Source organism: Schistocerca piceifrons, chromosome 11 (genome assembly GCF_021461385.2).
Source record: "Schistocerca piceifrons isolate TAMUIC-IGC-003096 chromosome 11, iqSchPice1.1, whole genome shotgun sequence".
Classification (NCBI taxonomy): Eukaryota; Metazoa; Arthropoda; class Insecta; order Orthoptera; family Acrididae; genus Schistocerca; species Schistocerca piceifrons.
In genome coordinates this window covers 4,455,650-4,481,186 of record NC_060148.1, presented here as the reverse complement: position 1 = coordinate 4,481,186, position 25,537 = coordinate 4,455,650, and the positions used below count along the sequence as shown (strand labels likewise).

At 42.8% G+C, this 25,537-nt stretch overlaps 1 protein-coding gene across 1 annotated transcript in view; it reads left to right on the top strand.

Moving 5' to 3' along the window:
- LOC124719933 (myoneurin-like) overlaps nucleotides 1–22,821 on the top strand; it is a 119,564-nt gene extending 96,743 nt beyond the window's left edge. Inside the window, exons 8-11 of the mRNA XM_047245128.1 lie at nucleotides 295–369; nucleotides 452–583; nucleotides 6,244–6,281; nucleotides 18,804–22,821. Coding sequence (XP_047101084.1) covers nucleotides 295–369; nucleotides 452–583; nucleotides 6,244–6,281; nucleotides 18,804–19,623 — 1,065 coding nt within the window. The 3' untranslated portion in view covers nucleotides 19,624–22,821. The remainder of the gene's footprint in view (nucleotides 1–294; nucleotides 370–451; nucleotides 584–6,243; nucleotides 6,282–18,803) is intronic.
- The last annotated feature ends 2,716 nt before the right edge of the window (nucleotides 22,822–25,537 follow it).

The window sequence follows — 25,537 nt, the reverse complement described above, 5'->3', positions numbered from 1 at the left end:
TTGTTGTGAGCGTTAATCCTCTTTCCGAACGTGTCCTTGTTTTTTTTCCACAGTGTCCTCAATCTACAGATAACATGGGAGATGGATTACATCCTTGCCTCACTCCCTTCTGTCATCGCTTCCCTCTGGTGGACTCTGAAGATCATTGTTATTGTTACCACTGTGTGCTGCCCGTGCACTATACATATTGGAATGTTGACTCACAAAAGATATCGGTAGATGTAAGACAGATCCTAATCTCGCTGTGTAAAGTAAATGCATAAATATGTAAATAATAAATTGTTTGTGTTGCAGCCATTTGATTTGGAAGCTTTGAAGCAGGAATGGAGCGAAGATGATGTGGAGGAAGATTTCTGGGACGTGGCTCAGGTGGGGCTTCACACTATTGAGTGGTACACAGGTACCTAGTCACCCCTCGGTTTAATCCAGAATTCCATGGAATCTGTTACAGGTACCTGAGAAAGCAGCTGTAGAGAGGGATGGGGTTATGTTAAAGGTGTGTGAGAAAGCGGCTGTAGAGAAAGACGGGGTTCGTGCCGAAACACCCAAAGCAGCACAGTCATCTGAGCAGTGCCTACAGGAGGTAGGGTAACGGGGAACCTTGTGTTTCCATGTATTTCTAGCCATTATTATTATTATTATTATTATTACTATTATTACTGCTATTACTATTATTACTGCTACTACAGTACTACTATTGTTAGTAGGTACAACTGGAACCTTATTAGATCACAGTAAATATTAGATCACAGTAAATGGAAATTAACGTCAACCTTCTGCAAAAAGTTCGTGCCAAAAATGACAGCTGCCATGAAATATAAAAATGCTTAAACACACAGTGGCTATCTTTTTGTTCTTGTGGTTTTCAGTCCAATGCCGGTTAGATGCAGCTCTCTATACTAGTGTGTCTTCTGTAAGCCTCTCACCTGTGCATTAATGCCATGACTTACATCCATTTGAACATGCTTCCTACTCAAACCGTGATCTCCAATTACAATCTCCTTCCCCCCTCTCCCCCCTGTTTCCCTCCATTGTCAAATTATTGACTTTGTTAATATACAAACACTGGAAAGTCCAGGTTGGAATATAAACAGTATAAGGAAAGGGGAGATTGCTACTCATCGTAAAGATGACATGTTGTGTTTTTTGTGTCATCGTTGCCGCTGCAGAGTCTCGTGTCGTGGGTAGCGAGCAGAGGGTGTTGTTTGGTGGCCGATATTCTCTTCCTACAACACAGGGTTATTTATTCGTAATAATACTGGGTGTATACGACATGGAAAATCTGGCAAAAACCCGGGAATTTTTTCATTCAGGAGAATACCAGGAAAAACTTGGGAATTTTTCATTGTTTTAGCTTTCAGTTAAATTTTTGTAGTTTTGACTGGTAAGAATTGATTCTCTACCAAAGAATGTTACTGTCACCTGCTACTGGAGAAAGATACTGCAGCAATAAAATATAAATGAGAGGAAAAAAAATAAAACTTTAGTGGCAAAGGAAATGTGCCATTTATTTCGTAACAATAAACTGCTTTCTATGGGTGTGACAACACAACTGTTTACATTAGCAGTGGGTACTAAAAGATATCCGATAAAATTTTGGGTGTACGCTAAATCGCATAAATCTAAGGGCTGTCAGTTCGACTAAATACCTAGGAATTACAATTATGAACAACTTAAATTGGAAAGGCCACATAGATAATATTGTGGGGAAGAGGAAACAAAGACTGCGCTTTGTTTACAGAACACTTACGAGATGCGACAAACCCACTAAAGAGACAGCCTACATTACACTTGTCCGTCCTCTGCTGGAATATTGCTGCGTGGTGTGGTATCCTTACCAGGTAGGATTGACGGAGGACATCGAAAAAGCGCGAAGAAGGGCAGCTCGTTTCGTGTTATCGCGCAATAGGGGTGAGAGTGTCACTGATACGATACGCGAGTTGGGGTGGCAGTCACTGAAACAAAGGCGGTTTTCTTTGTGGTGAGATCCATTTACGAAATTTCAATCACCAGCTTTCTCTTCCGAATGCGAAAATATTTTGTTGACACCCACCTATGTAGGGAGAAATTATCGTCGTAATAAAATAAGAGAAATCAGAGCTCAAACGGAGTGATTTAGGTGTTCCTTTTTCCCAAGTACCATTTGAGAGTGGAATGATGGAGAAGTAGTAAGAAAATGGTTCGATGAACCCTCTGCCAGGCACTTAAGTGTGAATTGCAGAGTAACCATGTAGATGTAGATGTAGCAGCAAGCAGCGAAACATCTAGGGCGAGGTTTCAGTAAATTCACTGGCCCGTTTACATATCTACGTGGCTTTCCACGTGGCCTGTACGCACTCATTGCTGTGGCTGCTCGGGGTGGTCGCGACCGAGGGGCGACTCGACCCGACAAATTGGGGCCTTGTCAGACTTATCGGCCGCTGTGGCACTCGAATCATATTGCTATACTTGAGGAAGTGTTGGATCAGAATACTTTAATATCTGTTCCTGTATTCTGCTATCTGGGACACTGAATGTTATCGCATCTCTAATCGTTAAATCACTGTAAAAGTTGCCGCAACTACACTTAAATTTATGTTCCCTAGTCGTGGCCATTAGTTCTCTGTACCATTGGCAGTATGTCTGTTCCGATTTTTTCTGCAGACGAAAAAACTGATATCTGCTTGCAGCTACTTGGAATTACTGATCATTGCACACGGTTAATGTACCAATTACCTCATCGTAACTCGAGTCCATTGGGAGACGCAGTTGGCAATAGTTTTTGTATTACCCTGAACACTCAAAATCCCCCAATCGAAAGAAAGTATTGTATCCGTACAGTACCTCGAACACAATGAATTTCACAATGTGCTTGGAACTGTGTCAGGTATTTGAGCCGTTCCTCTTATGAGTCATTAACTTTCCGGTACATCGGTACACTGGTCAACGGCACTTGTCGCGCCCATTTGAGGAAGTGGGGAAAAGGAGAAGAGTGGGGAAGGGAAAGGACGGGCAGGTGAATTGGCAGAGGGTGGCTCACAGTGACGGTTACAGGATGAGAATAGGGAGTACGTGACTGTCTACTGTATCTTTCTTAGTCGTCGGCGTTGTCGTTGTTACTGTGAGGCACCGTTACACCAACTGGAAAGGCGCATCAATCTTAGAGCATGAGATACGATGACCTTAAGTCACTGACACCACACAACGGTCACGATAGCACCTGATTCCAGAATAGCTGCAGTAGTTAGGATCTACCAACTAGCCCCTCTTGGCCAGGTCCCCAAAACTTGTAACGAGATCCCTTTGAAGCAAATTGTCATAACGGTCGTCTATAAAGGCTTCGTACAACGACAAGAAACGTTACAGTTTATGGAATAACAACAGATACGACCAAACAGTCTTGTTTCTTCTGTTTTATTTAACGTAACTTTGTTCACAGTTTTATTTCGCATTCACCACTCATTCACACTCCGATGTGGAGTATATGCGAGTGCCTGAACCCTAACTCCCAAGTTCCAACAGTTTTGGTTGCTCGACACCAACAGTCAATGATAATGATACAGTATTTTGTAATTAACTCTTCTAGGTTAGCCACCGCCCTCCACGAATGTTTGTTAGGCGTAAGACAATTACACACTTTTCTCTCCGATCCGCAATTATTAGGAGTTCGCGTAAAAGTTAATGTTTTTCTCCTTTTCATAAATTGGAGCCAGCTCTCCGCGATATAATAAAAAAGAGGTCTCAATACCACATCCCTCGTGAGATGCGTATAGATTTATCCTGGAATTGACCGCCCCGTAGGTGTACTCAGTTTAATGACCACACTTCGCTATCCGCGATTTCGTGTAACTAAATGTCCTTTTGTTACTCTGATTGTATACTGTAGTTATTTTATACTCGCCCCTATATTTTTCACAATGCACAATTAGCACTTCTTTACTTGTTTATTTCTAAGCGTAAACAAAAAAATGACACCATATCATCGGCTTCGTCGACATAAAGCAAAACACCTCAATGTGCCCAATTTTACCTCTCCTTATAGGATCGGCTACTTTACTCATTAATTTACTACATATTATTTCCAATAACACTAAGCAGGTATCGCCGTTATATTTTAGTTGTATTCAAAATCATATTATTATTATTATTATTATTATTATTATGAACGACCAAATCGTAACAAATCGCGTGGCGTGCATTTTTAACGATAGCTTCACACTTGCCCAGCCTTTATTCGTGCAATATTATATATAAATATACAGACAGGACTGAAAGATCAATCTCTCTACCGTAACCGATAGAGGCAAATACGCTATTCGAGTTCCGTTACATCTATCGTGACTCGTACTGTTACTCTGGTCAGAGGGGGCGGAAACTGTGGGGTAACCCGGATCATCTGGATCCTCCCTTCCACAGCTGGGCTTTTCTGAAGTGCACAGATGGGAGTTATCCTCAAAACAAATACCCCACTCCCAAAACCGTCCCAGCCTCGACCTACTGTGACCTACTGTCCCCACTGCCTCCACCAGACAGTTTTCGTCCCCTCTGACGTATCGTCTCCACCCTACTCTCATCCTCTCACTCTCGTCGATTGTCACCCTCTGCCAACACCCCTGCCCATCTTTGCCCGCTCCTGTCCTTTTTCGCTCCTTTCCCCCCCACCTCCTGGCCGCACAACCTCCTCGACACTGTGCTCGTCGGCATTCTAGTCCTCGTACACTATGCCGGACAGCATTCCTCTACCCACCACCCGTACACCACTATTTCTTCCAATTCCCCTTCCCATCCCGCTACATTACTGCTCCCATCCCAAGCGATAGGTGGATTTTGGCCTGTGGTGCCGGAGCCGGCGGTTGTGTGTGCGCGAGGTGTGCTCGTGTCTGTCAGTGAGTGTGTGTCTTTCCTTTTCTGAAGAAGGTTTGGCAGAGAGCTAAATGTGTAACTGTCTTTTTGTTGTGCTCGTGTGCAATTGAAGCGTCATCATTACTGTGAGTAGCGATGTATCTTTTGTCGATATACAAAAATGTAAACAATACGTAATGATACGTAACAACAGTACGGAAAGGATGGACTGCTACTTGCCCCATAAGTGAGGTGTTAAGTTGCAGACAGACACAGTGAAGTAGAATTTTAAAAATATTTCAGCTTTTGAACTGAATCCTCCGCTAGAAGTAGAAAACTGACACACATTCGCCCAAGAGTAACTCACACACACATATGACCCCTGTGTCTCTGTCTCTAGGTACTAAGGCTACACATTCTCTATGTGCTGTTGTTGTTGTTGTTGTTGTTGTTGTTGTGGTCTTCAGTCCTGAGACTGGTTTGATGCAGCCCTCCATGCTACTCTATCCTGTGCAAGCTTCTTCATCTCCCAGTACCTACTGCAACCTACGTCCTTCTGAATCTGCTTCGTGTATTCATCTCTTGGTGTCCCTCTACGATTTTTACCCTCCACGCTGCCCTCCAGTACTAAATTGGTGATCCCTTGATGTCTCAGAACATGTCCTACCAACTGATCCCTTCTTTTTGTCAAGTTGTGCCACAAACTCCTCTTCTCCCCAATTCTATTCAATACCTCCTCATTAGTTATGTGATCTACCCATCTAATTTTCAGGATTCTTCTGTACTACCACATTTCAAAAGCTTCAATTCTCTTCTTGTCCAAACTATTTATCGTCCACGTTTCACTTCCATACATGGCTACACTCCATACTTTCAGAAACAACTTCCTGACACTTAAATCTATACTCGATGTTAAGAAATTTCTTTTCTTCAGAAACGCTTTCCTTGCCATTGCCAGTCTACATTTTATATCCTCTTTACTTCGACCGTGATCAGTTATTTTGTTCCCCAAATAGCAAAACTTCTTTACAACTTTAAGTGTCTCATTTCCTAATCTAATTCCCTCAGCATCACCCGACTTAATTTGACTACATTCCATAATCCTCTATGTACTGAATAGTAATCTATCATTCCCATATTCTTTCTTTCTATCTGTTTCTTACGCACAAAGTTACAGACTGGCCTTCGTCATACTTACAGGGTTTTCTAACACTAGATGACACAATTCTTAAGGAAACTCTAAAAATTTTCACATTTCTTTTTGTATCAGTAGAGAGCCAGAGATTGTGACAATAACCACATGTAGAAGTACCAGAGTGTTTTGTCACTGATTATCACACTTTGATAGTGCAGTGCACTGTTGATGTAATTTGTTTGTTTTACAGCTGAGTGTCAGCTAATAACGTTATAAATCTGTTCCAGGGACTGGAGAGTGCAAACACAACAGTGGACACTGTAAGGTAAGAGGAACATTATTTACAACACATACACAATTCTCTTCACAGGAAAACTTTCAGTCCAAACAAAAAATAGATTCTTCATCTTTGTGCAGTATTCCTTTTCATCACAAAAAAAATCACATTGGACAAAATACTTATGACTCCACTAAAAGAGCCACCTGCTCCCTTTGGCACAGTAGACGGTGTATAACTGCTACTGGGTTGTCGTGTGACCCTCCAGAGCTGAGAAGTCGTGGCAGGCGAAGTGTTCTGCGTGTGACCGTCAGTTGTACAGAATCGGTGCAGTCAGACGAGTCGACGTGGTCGTGTGGCGGAACGACAGAAAGGGGCTGCGCTGTGACCCTGCTTTTTATGCCCCAGGCATAATGTTTTCTAACCGTCCGTGACATTTTTTTATCGCTTCTATCAAAGTTCCTATGTTCACAATGTCAGTTTCCACCTGATTTCGCATTTACACATTTATAATTTTCCTGCGACTTACGCTTCACGAACCGATGTTTGCGGAGGAAAAAACTGACACAAATGATGCCGGTACGGCACAGGTCTTCGAGTAATGTACGCAAATGTTGTGCGGTAGGTTTGTTGACACCGGAGCACTCTGTTCAGCAGATCTGAATTGGTAAAAGTGAGAGCAGTTGGTGCTGCTCCCAAGCTGTACTCTGTGTCATGGCTGCTGGGAGTGTGAGCTAGGTTCACTCGAGTAAGGGTGTTGCGACTGATCACAATTGTTTTCATACCGTCTCTACTGCACACGCACAGCTTTGTCACTGTTTTGATTTGCATAAACTCAAAGGCTTATTTTGTGTGTTTCAGTGTTCGACCACTTGTAACGCTAGCTCACACCTTTGCTCTCTCTCTCAGCACTGCTTAAATGTTTTTGGTTTCAACTAACCTCCTCTTTGGTTTAAATTGTGAAACACAGCACCAGGTACATATTTTTTCAGACTTGGCAAGACGCATTTCAAGAATTTATTCTCCTTGTTGAATGCAGATATTTACGTAAGTAGTTCTTGTGATGGTTTACACACGTGTGTGTGTGTGTGTGTGTGTGTGTGTGTGTGTGTGTGTGTGTGTGTGTGTGTGTAACCTCAAAAAGATGGCTACTGTTAAAGAGACATAGAACTACACACTTGCAAAGATCACAAAAAAATACTTTTGTAAATACTAGTATTCGACAATGAGAGTAAATTCTCTAAATGTGTCATGCCGAGCTTGAAAAAATATCAAACCTCTGTAATGTTTCATTATTTAAATAGTGAATGATTTCCAAAAATAACTGTTTTGATGCATGAAGCTAAGTCAAATGTTCCTAGATATCAGACAGTGATCTATTCCGGTTACATCAGCAGCTGAACAATACAAAATTCAGATAATGGAAAATCCAGGATGGAGTAGTGATAATATTATGAAAAGGAATGCAGTTCACTGAATCGCCATTTCGCCTCTTTTTGCAAATGGTGTGACGGATCGATAGCGACAATGCCCGGTGAGGCTTTTTGTGTGGTTCAGGCCGGAGGTGGTTGTGTGGTGTTTTTGGGGTTCGTCTATGCGACAACAAGAAGAGGTTGTAGCAGTGGTTTTTATTATTTATTGAAAAAGTGTTTGTTTAGGGTGTGTAATTTAAATGTTCTTTGCAAACTAAATGAAAAGGCTGATTTCGTATTACTGAAAATTAAAATTTTACTTAACATTATAGAAAAGTTAGTTTTCTTAATGTGACTACTATTTATCTGACCCTTAGACAAGAGTGACTCCGGAGTTTAACTTGCCCCTTTTTATCGTGAACTAGCTGTACGTGGCTGTGTCTGAGGTCTCCTTAAATGGAAAAGAAACGAAAGAGGAAGCGCACATTTTTGGAGTACATCCTAATCTCCTCCCCTCTCCCCTCTCTCTCTGTCCATCCCCTCCTTCCTGTTTTCTCTGTCACCCCTCTTCCCATCTCCTCTTCACACTCCTCTCTCACCCCGAGTCTCGTTTATTGTTACTGCAAATTCAGATTCTGTAGTAGTATTCTAATCATAAACCAGTAAGCCATAAACACAACTTTCCTCTTTGCTAACAATGTGAGAAACTGTGAATGTCCGTTAAGTGCAATTCTCTGAAAGATTTTGACCAAATGCTGTCACGTTTTGACACGACATTCCATTGGAATGGATGTGAGTTAATATGCCTGTTGTTTTTTTTTTTTTTATACAGGATGTACATAAAGTCTGGGGACACTTTAAATTATTTATTGCAGAAGAACCAATCATTGTACAGATATCATACATATGTCATTTTGAAGAAAAAACCCTGAAAGTTTCTTTTTCGTGTATACCGCCACACCGTAGTTTGGTAATTTCCCGATAGTCAGCGCTAGTCGCAAATGTGGCGAGTTCAGGTGCAGAGTGGCTTTCTGTGTGTTGGAGTTCGACAAAAACACCAGATCTCAGTTCGTGTGACTTTTGTACTAGCTCTACCACGTGATGTAGCAGAGCTCCGGGAGAGAATACTGGAAGCTGCAGAGTGAAAATCTCACTCTGGAAATATCACCCAGGCTGTGGCTAAGCCATGTCTCCGCAATATCCTTTCTTTCAGGAGTGCAAGTTCTGCAAGGTTCGCAGGAGCTTCTGTAAAGTTTGGATGGTAGGAGACGAGGTACTGGCAGAAGTAAAGCTGTGAGTACCGGGCGTGAGTCGTGCTTCGGTAGCTCAGTTGGTAGAGCACTCATCCACGAAAGGCAAAGGTCCCGAGTTCGAGTCTTGGTCGGGCACACAGTTTTAATCTGCCGGGAAGTTTCATATCAGCGCACACTCCACTGCAGAGTGAAAATCTCATTCTGGAAACATCCCCCAGGCTGTGGCTAAGCCATGTCTCCACAGTATCCTTTCTTTCAGGAGTGCTAGTTCTGCAAGTTTCGCAGGAGAGCTTCTGTAAAGTTTGGAAGGTAGGAGACGAGGTACTGGCAGAAGTAAAGCTGTGAAGACGGGGCGTGAGTCGTGCTTGGGTAGCTCAGATGGTAGAGCACTTGCCCGCGAAAGGCAAAGGTGCCGACTTCGAGTCTCGGTTGGGCACACAGTTTTAATCTGCCAGGAAGTTTCATATCAGCGCACACTCCGCTGCAGAGTGAAAATCTTATTCTGGAATACGGAAAGCGACTGCCATAGTCAACGAAGGACAGGTATGGCAAGAATTTGATTACTGTATTGACGTCTCACTCGTGGTTCGCATATCGAAAGTTTGGGGGGGTGGGAGGCGGGGAGAGGACTTTCAGAGTTTCTCTTCAATATGCAATATGTATGACATCTGTACAATGTTTAGTTCTTGTACAATAAATAATTGGAAGTGTTCCCAGACTTTATGTACACCCTGTATATGCGATTATAATTTTTTATAAATTTAATAGTAGGGAAACATAGTTATATATATAGACAAACACACACACTGTTGCGTCAAAATTTCAGTGTATTCAGTCAAGAACTTTCAGAGGTACACAATTTTGAACAAACAAATAGTTACATTTTTATTTGTATAGATTTGTAATTTTTGAACATCACAGTCACCATATTTTCACCAAGTTGAAGGCAAAACATTGTGAAACTTGAAGATTCTCTTCTGCTCAGTTTCGTTGTCACCGATACCTGCAACTTAATCCCTTGTTACTCAATGTTTACGCTAGAACAACTGGAAGTCAAGCACAGTAGGTAGGTGCAGTGTAGTGCCCTCCGGGAATATTTAATGCTGGCTTCTGATTGAGAAAAAAGGTTTACTATTTATAGACAATTGTGTTGAAAAGGGACCTAATTTGTTGGAACTGGATCGTGTGCAGGCTCAAACTGGCAATTGTGTGTGCGTGCATGTATGGATGCTTTCACACTCCAGCAGTACTGCACAATATGATAAGTTTCTCACCTTTTAACACAAGTTCTTGATTTGAAATTTTTACCCTTTAAATAAACTTCTAGGCGTAAAATTTCTGTGCACGAGAGATGTAGTCAAAAAATAACTCTTTGTACCACAGAGTTTATACGCCTTTTCTCGCAGTCGGGTTTCTTTTTTATTGCTGCTGCAGGTTAAATGGGAACTGCTATATAAATCACTTTTCTATTTAACATTTTCGTAACGACACAAACAGACACGTGCTAGCTGCACAGATAATTGTCAGTTACCCAACACAGTTGAGGTAATGCAATGACCCTCGTGGGAACGTTTTTAAAAAAGAAAACAACTTTCATTACCACTCAGACTGTTTAGAGACAAGCAAATTTCTTAATGCTGCACAGGAAGCAGTAACGGCAAAAACGATTACGATACTTTAGCAGAGGTAGCACAAATTAACGGGCTACCTGTTATGCGAGGTCGACTGGACTAATCGTCTGTTTAACGACAGAACAGCTAGTTCGCCGGAGCGCAGTTATTCTAGATTCTACTGATTTGGGCAAGTGTCGAAGGAAAACCGTGGGAAACGTTGAAAGAGATTCACCGACCTTGTGCTTGTCCTCTTCAGTTACTAATTTTAGTGAGTAAATGAAATCTTTTGAACATTTCCTAATGCCACAAACAAATAGGTGCCCACCGCACAGCTGATCGGCAGTTACCGGCACAGCTGATCGGCAGTTACCGGACACAGTTGAGCTGTTAGAATGGTCTGAGCCAACTCATTCAGTGTTACTCTGAACTCAAACGGGAAGATTACAAACACTCGGACACCGATTGCGTTTCCGTTGGCCCACTGCATCAAAAATGGCTCTGAGCACTATGGGACTTAACATCTGAGGTCGTCAGTCCCCTAAAACTTAGAACTACTTAAACCTAACTAACCTAAGGATTTCACACACATCCATGCCCGAGGCAGGATTCGAACCTGCGACCGTAGTGGTAGCGCGGTTGCAGTCTACCGTATCTCCGTATCTTCCTTCATCGTCGGCGTTGTCGTTGTTGCCGTGAGGCACCGTTATACCAAGTGGAAAGGCGCGTCGATCTTAGAGCATGAGATATGGTAACCTTAAGCCACTGACAACACACAACGGTCACGGTAGCACCTGATTCCAGAATAGCTGCAGTGGTTAGGATCTACAAACTACCCCCTCTTGACCAGGTCCCCAAAACTTAACTCGTAACAAGATCCCTTCGAAGTAAATTGTCATAACGATTGTCTATAAATGCAGCGATAAGAAATGTTACAGTTTATGCAATAATAGCAGATACGACCAAACTGTCTTGTTTCTTCTGTTTTATTTAACGTAACTTTGTTCACAGTTTTATTTCGCATTTACCATTCACTCACAATCTGATGTGGAGTATATGCGAGTTCGTGAACCCTAACTCCCAAGTTCCATCAAAACCCTTTGACGAACAGTTTTGGTTGCTCAACACCGACAGTCAATGATAATGATACAGTTTTTCTCCTTTTCATAAATTAGAGCCCACTCTCCGCGATATAATAAAACAAACGGTCTCAATACCGCGTCGCTCGTGAGATGCGTATAGATTTATCCCGGAATTGACCGCCCTGTAGGTGTACTCAATTTAATGACCACACTTCACTATCCGCGATTTCGTGTAACTAAATGTCCTTTTGTAACTCTGATCGTATACCGTAGTTATTTAATACTCGCCCCTATATTTTTTCACTATGCACAATTAGCACTTCTTTACTTGTTTATTTCTAAGAGTAAACGAAAAAAATGACGCCGTATCATCGGCTTCGTCGATATAAAGCAAAACGCCTCAGTATGCCCAATTTTACCTCTTCTTATAAGATCGGCTACCTTACTCATTAATTTACTACGTATTATTTCCAGTAACACTAAACAGGTGTTTCCGTTATATTTTAATTGTATTCAAAAACATGTTATTGTTATTATGACCGACCAAATCATAACAAATTGCGCGGCATGCGTTTTTAACAATAGCTTTACACTAGCCCAGCCTTTATTCAGGCAATATTATATATAAATATACAGACAGGACTGAAAGATCGATCTCTTTACAGTAACCGATAGAGCCAAATACGCTATTCCAAGTTCTGTTACATCTATCTTGACTCGTATTGCTACACCAGACTGAAGCGCCTAGAACCGATCGGCCACTCCGGCCGGCCACATTGCATCACCTAATCCTTGTGTTGTAGAAAACACGTGGGAAAACTTGGAATGATGGGTGAAACATAGCAATAAACAGCCTCAAAATTTGATAGCTGCGTGGGATTCGGTGGTCAGTGAGTATTTTTAGCCAGTGGTCAGTGAGTATTTTTAGTCAGTTACGGCATACCTTGAAGGCACTCTCTTCTGCACCAAGTTGAGGCCGTTATCGAGGCTCTTGGTGGTGCTACACAGTATTAGTGGGAAGTCCAGCAGGCAGTGGCTGTTTGTGCAATGCACCACATACAGTATTACAAAAATAAATAGATTGTGAACTAAATATTTTGTGTTTCACTATGTTGTCACGAAAAGCGTGACTTAATATTGTTGTGTACTGCCTTTATCTAATGCACTGAGATCGAGTACGTCGTTTATACGTTCACGATTTCTGCTAAGTGTTTGTATTACTGCATCGATATGTCCTAGATCTTTTATGCCCCCGTACCACCACGTCGGCGATTTCACAGCTCAGCCGATCCACCTCTGTGTTGCAAATGTTTTGAGTGAAATGTGCAGTCGATGTGCTGCTGTTTTCACGTCAATTCTACCACCATTGAGAGTTATTTAGTTCTTGGGGATTTGTAAAATACCCGGGTTCATGTCTCGTCGCTGTGCAGCCTGTGAAAAGGATTGTGGGAGACTCCCAGATAAATTCCAAAGCACAGTGCAGTTTTAATACCGATATATTTCCAGGACTCTGGTGTCCGAGCCCGGTGAACTGTACCGGTTACGTCACGTGTACACAAAAGTTGACATCAAACGACACAGAGTTCACGCCACAAAAGTCAGCAAACGAGTGAGCCTACAATACGTGCGATCGCAGCCGTAGCCAAAAAACGAATGAGTGCCCCCCCAAGAGGTGCCTGCGCGACCTCTATTAATACTTTTGTTAACAATTACATACATTGAAAATTACAGTTTTATGTAAAATCACAATTAGAAGTTAAACCGAATATGAGATACACATTGCTAAAAATTTACAATCTCAGTGCTGAACAAGGTGAACCTATTTTCAACTTAGTTACGAGTTAATATAACATTATCCGACCAATTATGTTACAGGTAACAATTACATTTCTAAATTAGTTTATAACAAATCAACTAGTTCCCGAATTTTAGTGCTAACATATACCGGAGATTCAATTAACGTGCTTTATTTGTATGTTCTATTTAACTTGCTGTAGTGATTTTATAATTATAGGTTTACTGGTACATCCAGACCGTGTGCTCGATTTCTTTCGATTAGTTACAGTATTAATTTCACATTTATATTGCGTTTCTCACATAAGAACAATGTTAAATGCTTTTGGCACATTCAAAATGCACACGGTGGCTTTTGCACGTACGGTTTCAGCAAAGCATTGTTTTCGAATTGTATGTATTCTGAAATAGAATATTGTGTCTGGCCAATTCTCCCTTCCACAAATGCTATATTACACATTAGACATTTACATTTATCATGACAGCGTTGTTTTATATATCACGGTGGTTATTTATGTATGTAATTTGGAAACAGGTCACTTTACATTTTGTTCTTTATGTCGAAATGACTGCATTTGAAACAGTTATTTAGTTATTCACATTGGACAATTACGACTGGTGTTTATCTTTAATGCTTGTTTAGCATTTGAGAAATCTTTCACGCAGGAAGATCCTTACAAAAATACCGCCATTTTGGTCTCGTACTGATTCCTGTATGGAGGACATAGTGATAGACATCCCTGGGGTTGTGAAGCAGCTGAATGGGTTGAAAACAAATAAATCGCCAGGTCCTGATGGGGTTCCAGTTAGGTTTTACAGAGACTACTCTACTGCATTGACTCCTTACTTAGCTTGCATTTATCGCGAATCTCTTGCCCGACGTAAAGTCCCGAGTGACCGGGAGAAAGCGCAGGTGACGCCTGTATATAAGAAGGGTAGAAGGACGGATCCTCAAAAATTACAGACCGATATCCTTAACATCGGTTTGTTGCAGGATTCTCGAACATATTCTCAGTTCGAATATAATGAATTTCCTCGAGACAGAGAAGTTGCTGTCACTGCATCAGCACTGCTTCAGAAAGCATCGCTCCTGCAAAATGCAACTCGCCCTTTTTTCACATGACATGTTGTGAACCACGGATGAAGGGTATCAGACAGATGCCATATTCCTCGACTTCCGGATAGCGTATTTGGGCGTAACAGTGCAGAGCAATATGAAGTGAGACGAGCATGTAATGGCAGTTGTGGGAAAGGCGGATAGTCGTCTTACGATCTGTTCTCGAGTACTGCTTGAGCGTTTGGGATCCCTATCGGGTCGGATTGAGGGAGGACATAGAAGCAATTCAGAGGCGGGCTGCTAGATTTGTTACTGGTAGGTTCGATCATCACACGAGTGTTACGGAAATGCTTCAGGAACTCGGGTGGGTGTCCCTGGAGGAAAGGAGGCGTTCTTTTCGTGAATCGCTACTGAGGAAATTTAGAGAACCAGCATTTGAGGCTGACTGCAGTACAAGTTTACTGCCGCAAACTTACATTTCGCGGAAAGACCACAAAGATAAGATAAGAGAGATTAGGGCTCATACAGAGGCATATATGCAGTCATTTTTCCCTCGTTCTGTTTGGGAGTGGAACAGGGAGAGATGATGCTAGTTGTGGTACGAGGTACCCTCCGCCACGCACCGTATGGTGGATTGCGGAGTATGTATGTATATGTAGATGTAGATGGGTTGTGATAGGTAGCGGCGAGATACAGTAATATTTCAAGTGACACAATGAACTGTTACAAATTGGTTACTTCGAGATCAGCTTCGAGCCAGACACCCTGTCGTAGCTCGCATTCCGTCGACAGCTGACTGCCACCGTTTGCGACTTCAGTGGTGTCGAGTGACAGCTCACTGGAGGTCAGGGTGGAGGTCCGTCATGTTTTCTGACGACAGTTGGATCTGCCTCAGTGCCAGTCGAAGGCCTGCAACCGGCCTGTCTGCCTACTAGACATGCCGGACCTACGGCCCGGGGTGCGATTTCGTACGACAGCAGGAGCACCCCGGCTGCAGATTTGTACGTCAGTCTGGTGATTCGACCTGTCGTTCTGCCATTTGTGAACAGTATTGCAGGGAGTGTTTTCAAATGCTCGCCAACATACGAAGGCTTTTGACTGTGTTGACCACAAAATATTACTGCAGAAGTTGGACAATTATGGAGTAAGGGGAGTAGCTTACAATTGGTTCGCCTCTTACTTTAAGAACAGAAAGCAGAAGGTAATTCTCCACAATATTGAGAGTGGTAGTGATGTTCAGTCCCAATGGGGCACTGTTAAGTGGGGCGTTCCCCGAGGATCGGCACTGGGGCCACTGCTGATTCTTATTTATATAAATGATTTGCCTTCTAGTATTACAGGTGATTCAAAAATATTTCTGTTTGCTGATGACACCAGCTTGGTAGCGAAGGATCTTGTGTGTAATATTGAAACAGTATCAAATAATGTAGTTCGTGAAATAAGTTCATGTAGTTCGTGAAATAAGTTCGTGTCCTGTGGAAAATAATTTGATGCTAAATCACAGTAAGACTCAGTTTCTAACTCACAATTCGACAAGAACCGATATTTTGATCAGACAGAATGGGCATATCATAAGCGAGACAGAACAGTTCAAGTTCCTAGGCGTTCGGATAGATAGTAAGCTGTTGTGGAAAGCCCACGTCCAGGATCTCGTTCAGAAATTAAATGCTGCTTTATTTACCATTGGAACAGTCTCTGAAATAAGTGACAGTTCAACACGAAAAGTAGCCTGCTTCGCATATTTTCATACGCTTATGTCGTATGGTATTACCTTTTGGGGTAATTCTTCTGATTCAAAAAGGGTATTTTTGGCTCAAAAACGGGCTGCTTGAGCTACGTGTGGTGTAAGTTCGAGGACCTCTTGTCGACCCCTTTTCAATAGTCTGGGAATTCTGACATTGCCCTCACAGTATATATTTTCTTTAATGTCCTTTGTTGTTAGCAACATTAGCTTATTCCCAAGAGTTAGCAGCTTTCACTCAGTTAATACTAGGCAGAAATCAAATCTGTATGTGGAATGCACTTCCTGGACTCTTGTGCAGAAAGGAGTGCAGTATTCTGCTGCATCCATTTTCAATAAGCTACCACAAGAACTCAAAAATTTTAGCAGTAGCCCAAACGCTTTTAAGTCTAAACTGAAAAGTTGCCTCACGGCTCACTCCTTCTATTCTGTCGAGGAGCTCCTGGAAGAGCTGAAAAATTAAGCAAATTCCAGTTTTACATTGTTGATTTTCTTTATTTAAACTTACGAATTTTCGCCTGAATACGTTTTTTTTATATTTCATTTCATCTGTTTCTACTATCTTGTTATAATTTCATGTATTGACTCGTTCCATGCTGCATCCACACGGCACTCTGGATCATGTGGACAGACGGAGCTAGCCGAGTTTTGCTAGATCTCTGTTTGCGGAAACTGTGTCGATTTTTATAGAAATTTTCATTCTATGAAGATAAACATAGCCAACGCCTTGCAGACAAACAACAATTACGCGAAGTGAAATGTAATGTGAGGAGGGCCATGCGAGAAGCGTTCAATGAATTCAAAAGTAAAGTTCTACATACTGACTTGGCAGAAAATCCTAAGAAATTTTAGTCTTATGACAAAGCGGTAGGTGGATCAAAACAAAATGTCCAGACACTCTGCGACCAAAATGGTACTGAAGCAGAGGATGACAGACTAAAGGCCGAAATACTAAATGTCTTTTTGCAAAGCTGTTTCACAGAGGAAGACTGCACTGTAGTTCCTTCTCTAGATCGTCGCACAGATGACAAAATGGTACATATCAAAATAGATGACAGAGGTATAGAAAAAAAAAATTAAAATCGCTCAAAACAGGAAACATTGCTGGACCTGACGGGATACCAGTTCGATTTTACACAGAGTACGCGAAGGAACTTGCCCCCCTTCTTGCAGTAGGTCTCTAGAAGAGCATAGCATTCCAAAGGATTGGAAAAGGGCACAAGTCATCCCCATTTTCAAGAAGGGACGTCGAATAGATGTGCAGAACTATAGACCTATATCTCTAACGTCGATCAGTTGTAGAATTTTGGAACACGTATTATGTTCGAGTATAATGACTTTTCTGGAGACTAGAAATCTACTCTGTAGGAATCAGCACGGGTTTCGAAAAAGACGATCGTGTGAAACCCAGCTCGCGCTATTTGTCCACGAGACTTAGAGGGCCATAGAGATGGGTTCCAGGTAGATGCTGTGTTTCTTGACTTCCCCAAGGCGTTCGATACAGTTCCCCACAGTCGTTTAATGAACAAAGTAAGAGCATATGGAGTATCAGACCAAATGTGTGATTGGATTGAAGAGTTCCTAGATAACAGAAGGCACCATGTCACTCCCAATGGAGAGAAGTCTTCCGAAGTAAGAGTGATTTCAGGTGTGTCGCAGGATCGTTGCTATTCACAATATACATAAATGACCTTGTGGATGACATCGGACATTCACTGAGGCGGAAGATGCTGTGGAAAATTATACTGAAATGCAGGAGGATCTGCAGCGAATTGACGCGTGGTGCAGAGAATGGCAATTGAATCTCAATGTAGACAAGTGTAATGTGCTGCGAGCACATAGAAAGAAAGATCCTTTAGCATTTAGCTACAATATAGCAGGTCAGCAACTGGAAGCAGTTAATTCCATAAATTATCTGGGAGTACGCATTAGGAGTGATTTAAAATGGAATGATCATATAAAGTTGATTGACGGTAAAGCAAGATGCCGGACTGAGATTCATTGGAAGAATCCTAAGGAAATGCAATCCGAAAACAAAGGAGGTAGGTTACAGTACACTTGTTCGCCCACTGCTTGAATACTGCTCAGCAGTGTGGGATCCGTACCAGATAGGGTTGATAGAAGAGATAGAGAAGATCCAACGGAGAGCAGTGCGCTTCTTTACAGGATCATTTAGTAATCGCGAAAGCGGTACGGAGATGATAGATAAACTCCAGTGGAAGACTCTGCAGGAGAGACGCTCAGTAGCTCACTGCTTCCCTTTCATGTCCCTCGACTCGTATAACTGCCATCTGGTTTCTGTACAAATTGTAAATAGCTTTTCCCTCCCTGTATTTTACCCCTGCCACCTACAGAATTTGAAAGAGAGTATTCCAGTCAACAATGTCAAACGCTTTCTCTAAGTCTACAAACTATCTATGTAAAATTGAAAGACAATGCAAAGGCTAAGGAATTAAATTATAAATATGAAATACTGTATATGTGTCAGATTGTATATTAGCTTTGCATGTCCTGTTGCATTACTACTACTACTACTTCACATTGCAAGTTACATTACAAGCAGAAATACGAAATATGCACGTTACCAGATTTTCTAATGGACTTTCTCCGTAATTTTGCAGGTTTATCGTGCGAGGCCAGGATAGGCCGCCTCCTATCGACAAATGTACCTCAGTACGGACCAGAATTGACGGGACTGCAGGCACACGAGGGATCGGTGGCGGCCAGCAGGTACGCGAGAGGAACAAAAGGAACACGCGCGTACTGTCGGTAAAGGTAGTGTTCGCACAGAGGCGGGGTCGAGTCGATACCCCCGAGGAGACCCGTCCCGCACCGAGCACTGCGGTAAGTGACGGGAGGCGCGGGGAGGCGTCCGACAGCGGTCGCGGCTGTGACCCGGTCGACGGCGGTCGCGAGGTACCGTCCCGGTCGGAGGGCGACGCGGCTCCACTTGGCGGACGCGAGCCGTACACGTGCGACGACGGGGAGCCCCCGAGTACGCCCGCACGGCGGCACCGGTGGACCTGCGAGACGTGCCACGCGCCCTGCCGCAGCTTCCACGAACTCAGGGTGCACTGCTGGAAACACGAGGGGAAGCAGGTCTACGGCTGCGACCACTGCACCAGGAAGTTCGCACGCCGCAACAGCCTGAAGCGCCACTCGCTGCAGCACATGCTGCTGTGGCCCTACGAGTGCGGCGTGTGCTGCAGGCGGTTCGTCAACAACACCCACCTGGCGCACCACTCGCTCGCGCACGAGGGCAGCCGTCCCTACCAGTGCGACTCCTGCGGCAGGACGTTCTCGCGGAGCAGAGACTGTAAAATGCACTACCGCGCGTGCGTCGGCGAGCGGATCTACTGCTGCGACGTCTGCGGCAAGAAGTTTGCCAGCGAGAGCGGCCTCCGGCACCACGGGCGCCTCCACTCCTTGCGGCAGTGTTGAGACCGTCTCTCTGCACCGTCGGGAAGGCGACTGGGGGGGATTCTGCCGACGGTGCGAAAATGCGCCCTCGTAAACCTGCCGTGCGTTTTCGCACTGTAACGTTCCCTTGCGTATAATCACTGTTGTAACAATAAGTCTGTAGTAAAGTCAAATTGTACCGAACTAATGAACTACTTCGACAGAAATAATCGATTTTTGAAAATACGATGCCGTCGGTTATATAAAATAATCTCGCCGAGTGGCAGCAGGCGAACACGCGTATAAAAAGTATTACAGTTTGTGAGCTTTAAGAGCCAGTGACTTCTTCTGCAGCAGGGTTGAAGGGGAAGCGAGAGGGGTGAAGGAAAGGGACCTGTGAGGTTTGGGAAAAGGGGCAGTGTTTGGAAAAGTTGCCCGGAAGCCCGGACCGGCGGATTCTTGACGGGTGGGATGAGAAGGGAAGACTCATTGTTGGGGACTGCCAGCACTAAAAAAGATGTAGGAGCAAGCTGTCAGTTAATATAGGTGGTACAGACAAATAAACGAGTGGAGTAGCTCATAATGTAGAAAACAGACAGCAGAGACAGACAAGAAGGTTACATAAAGGAGGAACGGTGGCCACACGGGCTAATATATCGACGGAAATAATCAATTTTTGAAAATACAGTGTAATTGGATAGAGGAAATACTCATCGAGCAGTGGCGAGAAACTAAAATTAAATTGAGGTCCGCCCGAATGGGCCACAAAGGCACCGACCGGCCGCCGTGTCGTCCTCGGCCCGCAGGTGTATTTGGATGCAGATACGGAGGGGCACGTGGTCGGCACACGACTCTCCCCGGCCGTACGTCAGCTTACGAGACCGGTGTCGCTATTTCTCAGTCGAGTAGCTCCACAGTTTGTCTCACGAGTGCCGAGTGCACTCCGCTTGCCGACAGCCCTCTGCAGACCGGACGGTCCCCCGTCCGAATGGTATTCCGGCCCGCCGATCTGTCTGGAAGCGGTATTACTATTGCAGCGAGGCCGTCGGCTGTGGCAGGAAACACACGTATAAAAACTATTACAGTTTGCAAGCTTTTGGAGCCAGTGGCTCCTTCTTCTGGCAGAAGGGTTTAAGGTGAAGAAAGAGCCTTTCCTTCTCATCCTGTTTGCCAAGTCTCCCCTGACACGGGGTTCTGGCCAACTCTTCTGAATTCTGCCCCTTTTCCTCAACCCTCACCAGTCCTTTTCCTCGACTCCTCTTCCCCCTCAACCAGAAGAAGGAGCCACTGGCTCTGAAAGCTCGCAAACTGAAATGCCTTTTAAATGCGTGTTCTCCTGTTGCGACTTGGCGAGTAGATTTTTTATCTATCCAATTACAAGTTAATGAATCATAATTCGTGTGAAATACAAAGCTTATTTGCAAGTTTAAATTTTTTTAGTACTAGAGATGTCACACTGTGATCAAAACCACTTTGCTTTGTATGTTCAGGTGTGTAATAATGTTGATGATCACATCTGCTCACTGTTAAAAAGTAAAGTCCTAAGTTCTTTCTGTTTGGAGCATTTAAGTTTGCACTACGTATGCACCCGGAAGACACGAAGAGCACTTTAAAATTCACTTCTACACAGACTGACTGATATACTGTGTCTGTCCCGTAATGACACGAACTGAACTGCCGGTCTGCAGTGTACTTTATTGGCCGTCAGTCTGCAGCTCGTGCTGTAGCGGTAGAGGTGCCACCTCTAAACCGTGGGGTCCACGGTTCGATTCCCTGCCGGGTCAGAGATTTTCTTTGCGCAGAGACTGGGTGTGTCTGACGTCTTAATCATTTCCTCTCGCATTCCTCACAGAGATGCACAATTTGCCGTCATGGCGTAAAATGGAACAACTCGCACCGGCAGTCGAACGACCCCAGACGAGATCTCGAGGCTGGCAGTGTTGTGCTGTCATTTTATTTCAGTTCATCTGGTCGGTGGACACAGCGTACCGGTTTGACAGGCAGACGTGCATTATTACAGGGTGTATACGCCCCAGGACAACCGGTAAATCTGGGAAAAACCCAGTGATTTTGTCATCCAGGAAATACCTGGGAATTTTTCGTTGTTTTAGTTCCCAGTCAAATTTTTGTAATGTTGACTGGTAGGTAATGTTACATAAATGAGAGAATAACACAAAAGGAAAACTTCAAATGCAAAGAAAATGCGCCATTCACAACAGCAAAATGTGTCAAAGACTGTGCAGTACTTCGTAACAACAGACTGCTTACGATGAGCGTGACGTCACAACTGCTGACATTTTGAACAGGTCACTTTTAAGATGTTGCAAATCGTTTTTTGAGGAGTGTTACTTTGAAAGTAAGTTTCCGTTTACACAAGATGAATTACGTTACATGTGTGAATGTGGGATTAATTTCTTAAATCACGGAGTGTTCGATTCTCATTCAAAACGCAACACTTCGAGGACCAGCCAATTAGAAATTTCGAGCCCAGAAGACCAGCTATTTATGCCGGTATTTAAAAGATTGCTGGCGCATTTGTGTTTGATATATCTTAAAGGTTGCTGCGTGCTAAGAAAGACCGAGTTTCAAGATTAGTTTTCCATTTTTATTTTAGTTCTTCCATAGGTTACAAATTATGCAATAATGATAGCAAAAAGTGTAATTATCCTACAAAAAAAAAACAGCACAAAGTGAGTTCTCGAGCAGTTTCACCCGTAATTGGCTTTTCTGTGGAAAACTTATATTTGGCCAGGTAACACACACAATTTTTGGTGCACAGTAGTGAAATTTATAATTCTGCTTGTTGGAAAGATTCAGCTGCTGCAGTTCACGCTGTGCTCCAGGGATCCTGCCTAACTACACTCTCGGAAAAATACAGCAAAAAATTAAGTGTTGCCGCACATTAAAGATTTATCCAAAACGGGATATTTTTGCTGCTTTTCATTTCTCAAAGTGTGTAAAACCTTCACCATTCAAAGGATTGACAAGTTTTACAGTTCCAATGGAAAGTACTTTCACCAGGGGTATAGTGTACTTTCGCCCAGGAAAAAGTATCTATATCTGGGATATGCGGGAAAAATCCGTGATTTTTTTTCCTGTCCGTGTATACACCCTGTATTAACAATAACATTTTAATGATTTACAGTTACAAGTCGTCGTTCTAAAGTCATATAAATGCTGCATGACAAAATGTAATTGCAGTTTATGTACTAGAGTTTAATAAATTTGCATGCCTTCAAATCATAAGTGTTAACAATTAATTTTACAAAAGTTAATTTTAAACATAAATTATAATTTCACTTCTCTCCAAATATTTATTTTATATAAATTACTTTGTTTCACTTTGTACTGAAGATAATGTGATAGCTGTTTACATTATAAGCAATTATACATGTCCTTTTACAAAATTTGGTTGGTTATAGATTCAATTAAAGAATTTCTGTGTGGAGCTATAAATATCAATAATAATAATTAGTGAAAAATTGAAAATGTAGAAATACAACTATATGTGTACTGGAAGTGAATGAGATCGTGATGCGTACTCAACTGATGTATCGTATACTACAATACCTGTCTCAATCTGTTACGTTGCAATACGAGTGAGCACTCAGACGGAGCTCACGTTATTGAGTGCAGTGTTACAGAATAATCAGCGATTGGTTTGTTCCCATATTAGGATTCATTTGAATGTACAGGTTTTTTCTAGAAGTTTCGAGAATAAAGTTTTCCAGTGAACCAGAATGGTTAAAGTGACGTTTCCAGAGCGAACTGTGAAGAGGGGTCTCGGATAACACAAAACGAGACGGTTGCCATCTGTGCGGGTGACACCACCACCATAGGGCGCAATCGGAAGCCGTCGAACACGAACTCACGACTACAGGTAGAATTGGGAACTGCTGAGCCTCGGTCGGAACGGTGGTGTATTGAGGTAAAAGTCAACAATTGTGAAGCAGTTCTCTTAATCTGTAGACTGAAGAAACTACAGGAACACCGCCACTGCAGACAAATGACATTTCACACATACCAAATATATTTCTGTGAGAAAGTCAGTTACCTAGGTGTCCTGCTGGACTAAAAACTAACCAAGAGGGACCACATACAATATATTGCCAACAGAGCAAGTGCGATGCTCCGACAACTTTACCTGATGCCTAACAGGGAAAGCATACTGAATAGGAGAGTGTCAGAGTCCGTGTACGTTATACTAATTAGACCGCTGATGACGTGTGCAGCTCCAGTCTGGGAAGACGCGACTCCAACACGACTGCAGTTCGTACAGAACAAAGTGCCAGGTATCGTAAGCCACGCTGCAGGATACGAGCACACCGCGGACCTCCACAATGAATACCACCTCGAGAATCTCACGGAGGTATTCGAGATACACGCCACACGACTGTACCAGAACTAGAGACACTCGAACGACGCATCTGTCCGAAAGCGGGGAAACCTCGGTCGCAACTGTAGGTGGAAATGTAAGCGCCCAAAGGAGTTCCTTACTAGGGACGCTTCACCACCTACGGCAAGCTAAAGAAACACAAGCAGTGCAAATACTGGCGAACCCCTGGACTCGGCAAAATTGACTGGAACTACTGGGTGAAAGAACACAGCCGGACAACCAGCACCAGCGGGAAAGCCAATTTGCACTCTAGAAATAAAGAAAACCCACACAGCCTTCACACTGTTTACCACCTATCGGCCACTCGAATGACGACTGTGGCACGTTCGTTACAGCTATACAGATGCTGCAGCTGGCCCAGGACAGCTAGTCGGTGCCCAGCGCGAGCAGTATCTCTCATTGTTTTGGACCGATACTCTTTATTATGACGAACCTAAGATGTGAAATCGGTACCGAGCTCGCACGACTCCCAATAATTAACAATAACCTTACCCTCGCACGACCTCTTGCATCGAACGAGAAAACGCATTACCTTATTTACTCGAATCTAAGCCGCACCTAAAAAACGAGACTCAAAATCACAAGGAAAAAAAAAATCCCGAATCTAAGTCGCACCTGAAATTTGAGACTTGAAATTCGAGGGGAGAGAAAAATTTTAGGCCGCACCTCCAAATCGAAACAAAGTTGGTCCATTGTAATATGAGACACAATTTAGGTCAGATGAATGACGTACAGTAGTTTGGTTCGAGTTGTAAGCTTAGCAGTTGAGCTTTACCAGGTAGCCATTGCTATGCGTCAGACGCTCCGTCCGTATTTATACGTACCCTTCCTTTTTCACGTGCTTCGTCTGGTTCAAATAGATTGCGTATTTTTCTTTGATCTGGTAAGTGCCGCTCTCCTTGTTATAGGCATTTACGTCACTTTAAGCTGAAAATACATTATTGTACTGTGTCATGCCTTGTTTGTCGCGGCATGGCTTGCTTTTGTGCGCGCTACCGCGGCTTACAATTTAAAAAAAAAAAAAAAAAAAAAAAAAAAAAAAAAAAAAAAAAAAAAAAAAAAAAAGAGAAGAGAGAGAGGAATTGTCTCATAACTGAAACAATGGCAAGAGACTGCTATTTGTTGTTACTTACACTGCTGCTTTCTTTGATAATGATCAACAAGAACCAAATAATAGTCTGCGTATGATAGAAGATGTTCTGAATGAGAGTTCAGCGAAAAAATTTTTCCGTTTGAAAATCTTTGCCGCCGCTTCTTTAGTACATCAAATTCTGCACAGAAATTAGAGTCATTTTATATTTAAAAATCTAGTCAATTGCCGTGTTTCATTTCTGACTGTGTCACTATTAGGCATAAGAATAATACGAACATAAACATAACATTATATGTATATTCTTCCGCGTTTGCTGTTGTCTCACACTAGTTTTGTAGTTTATTAGGCTGACAAGACTTAAATGAGATAGCAGAAAACACGAAAGAATATATGGCAAAACGTTTATATTCGTATTATTCTTATGGTGAAGAGAATACTGCATGTGATTCACAATTCATAAAAGTTCA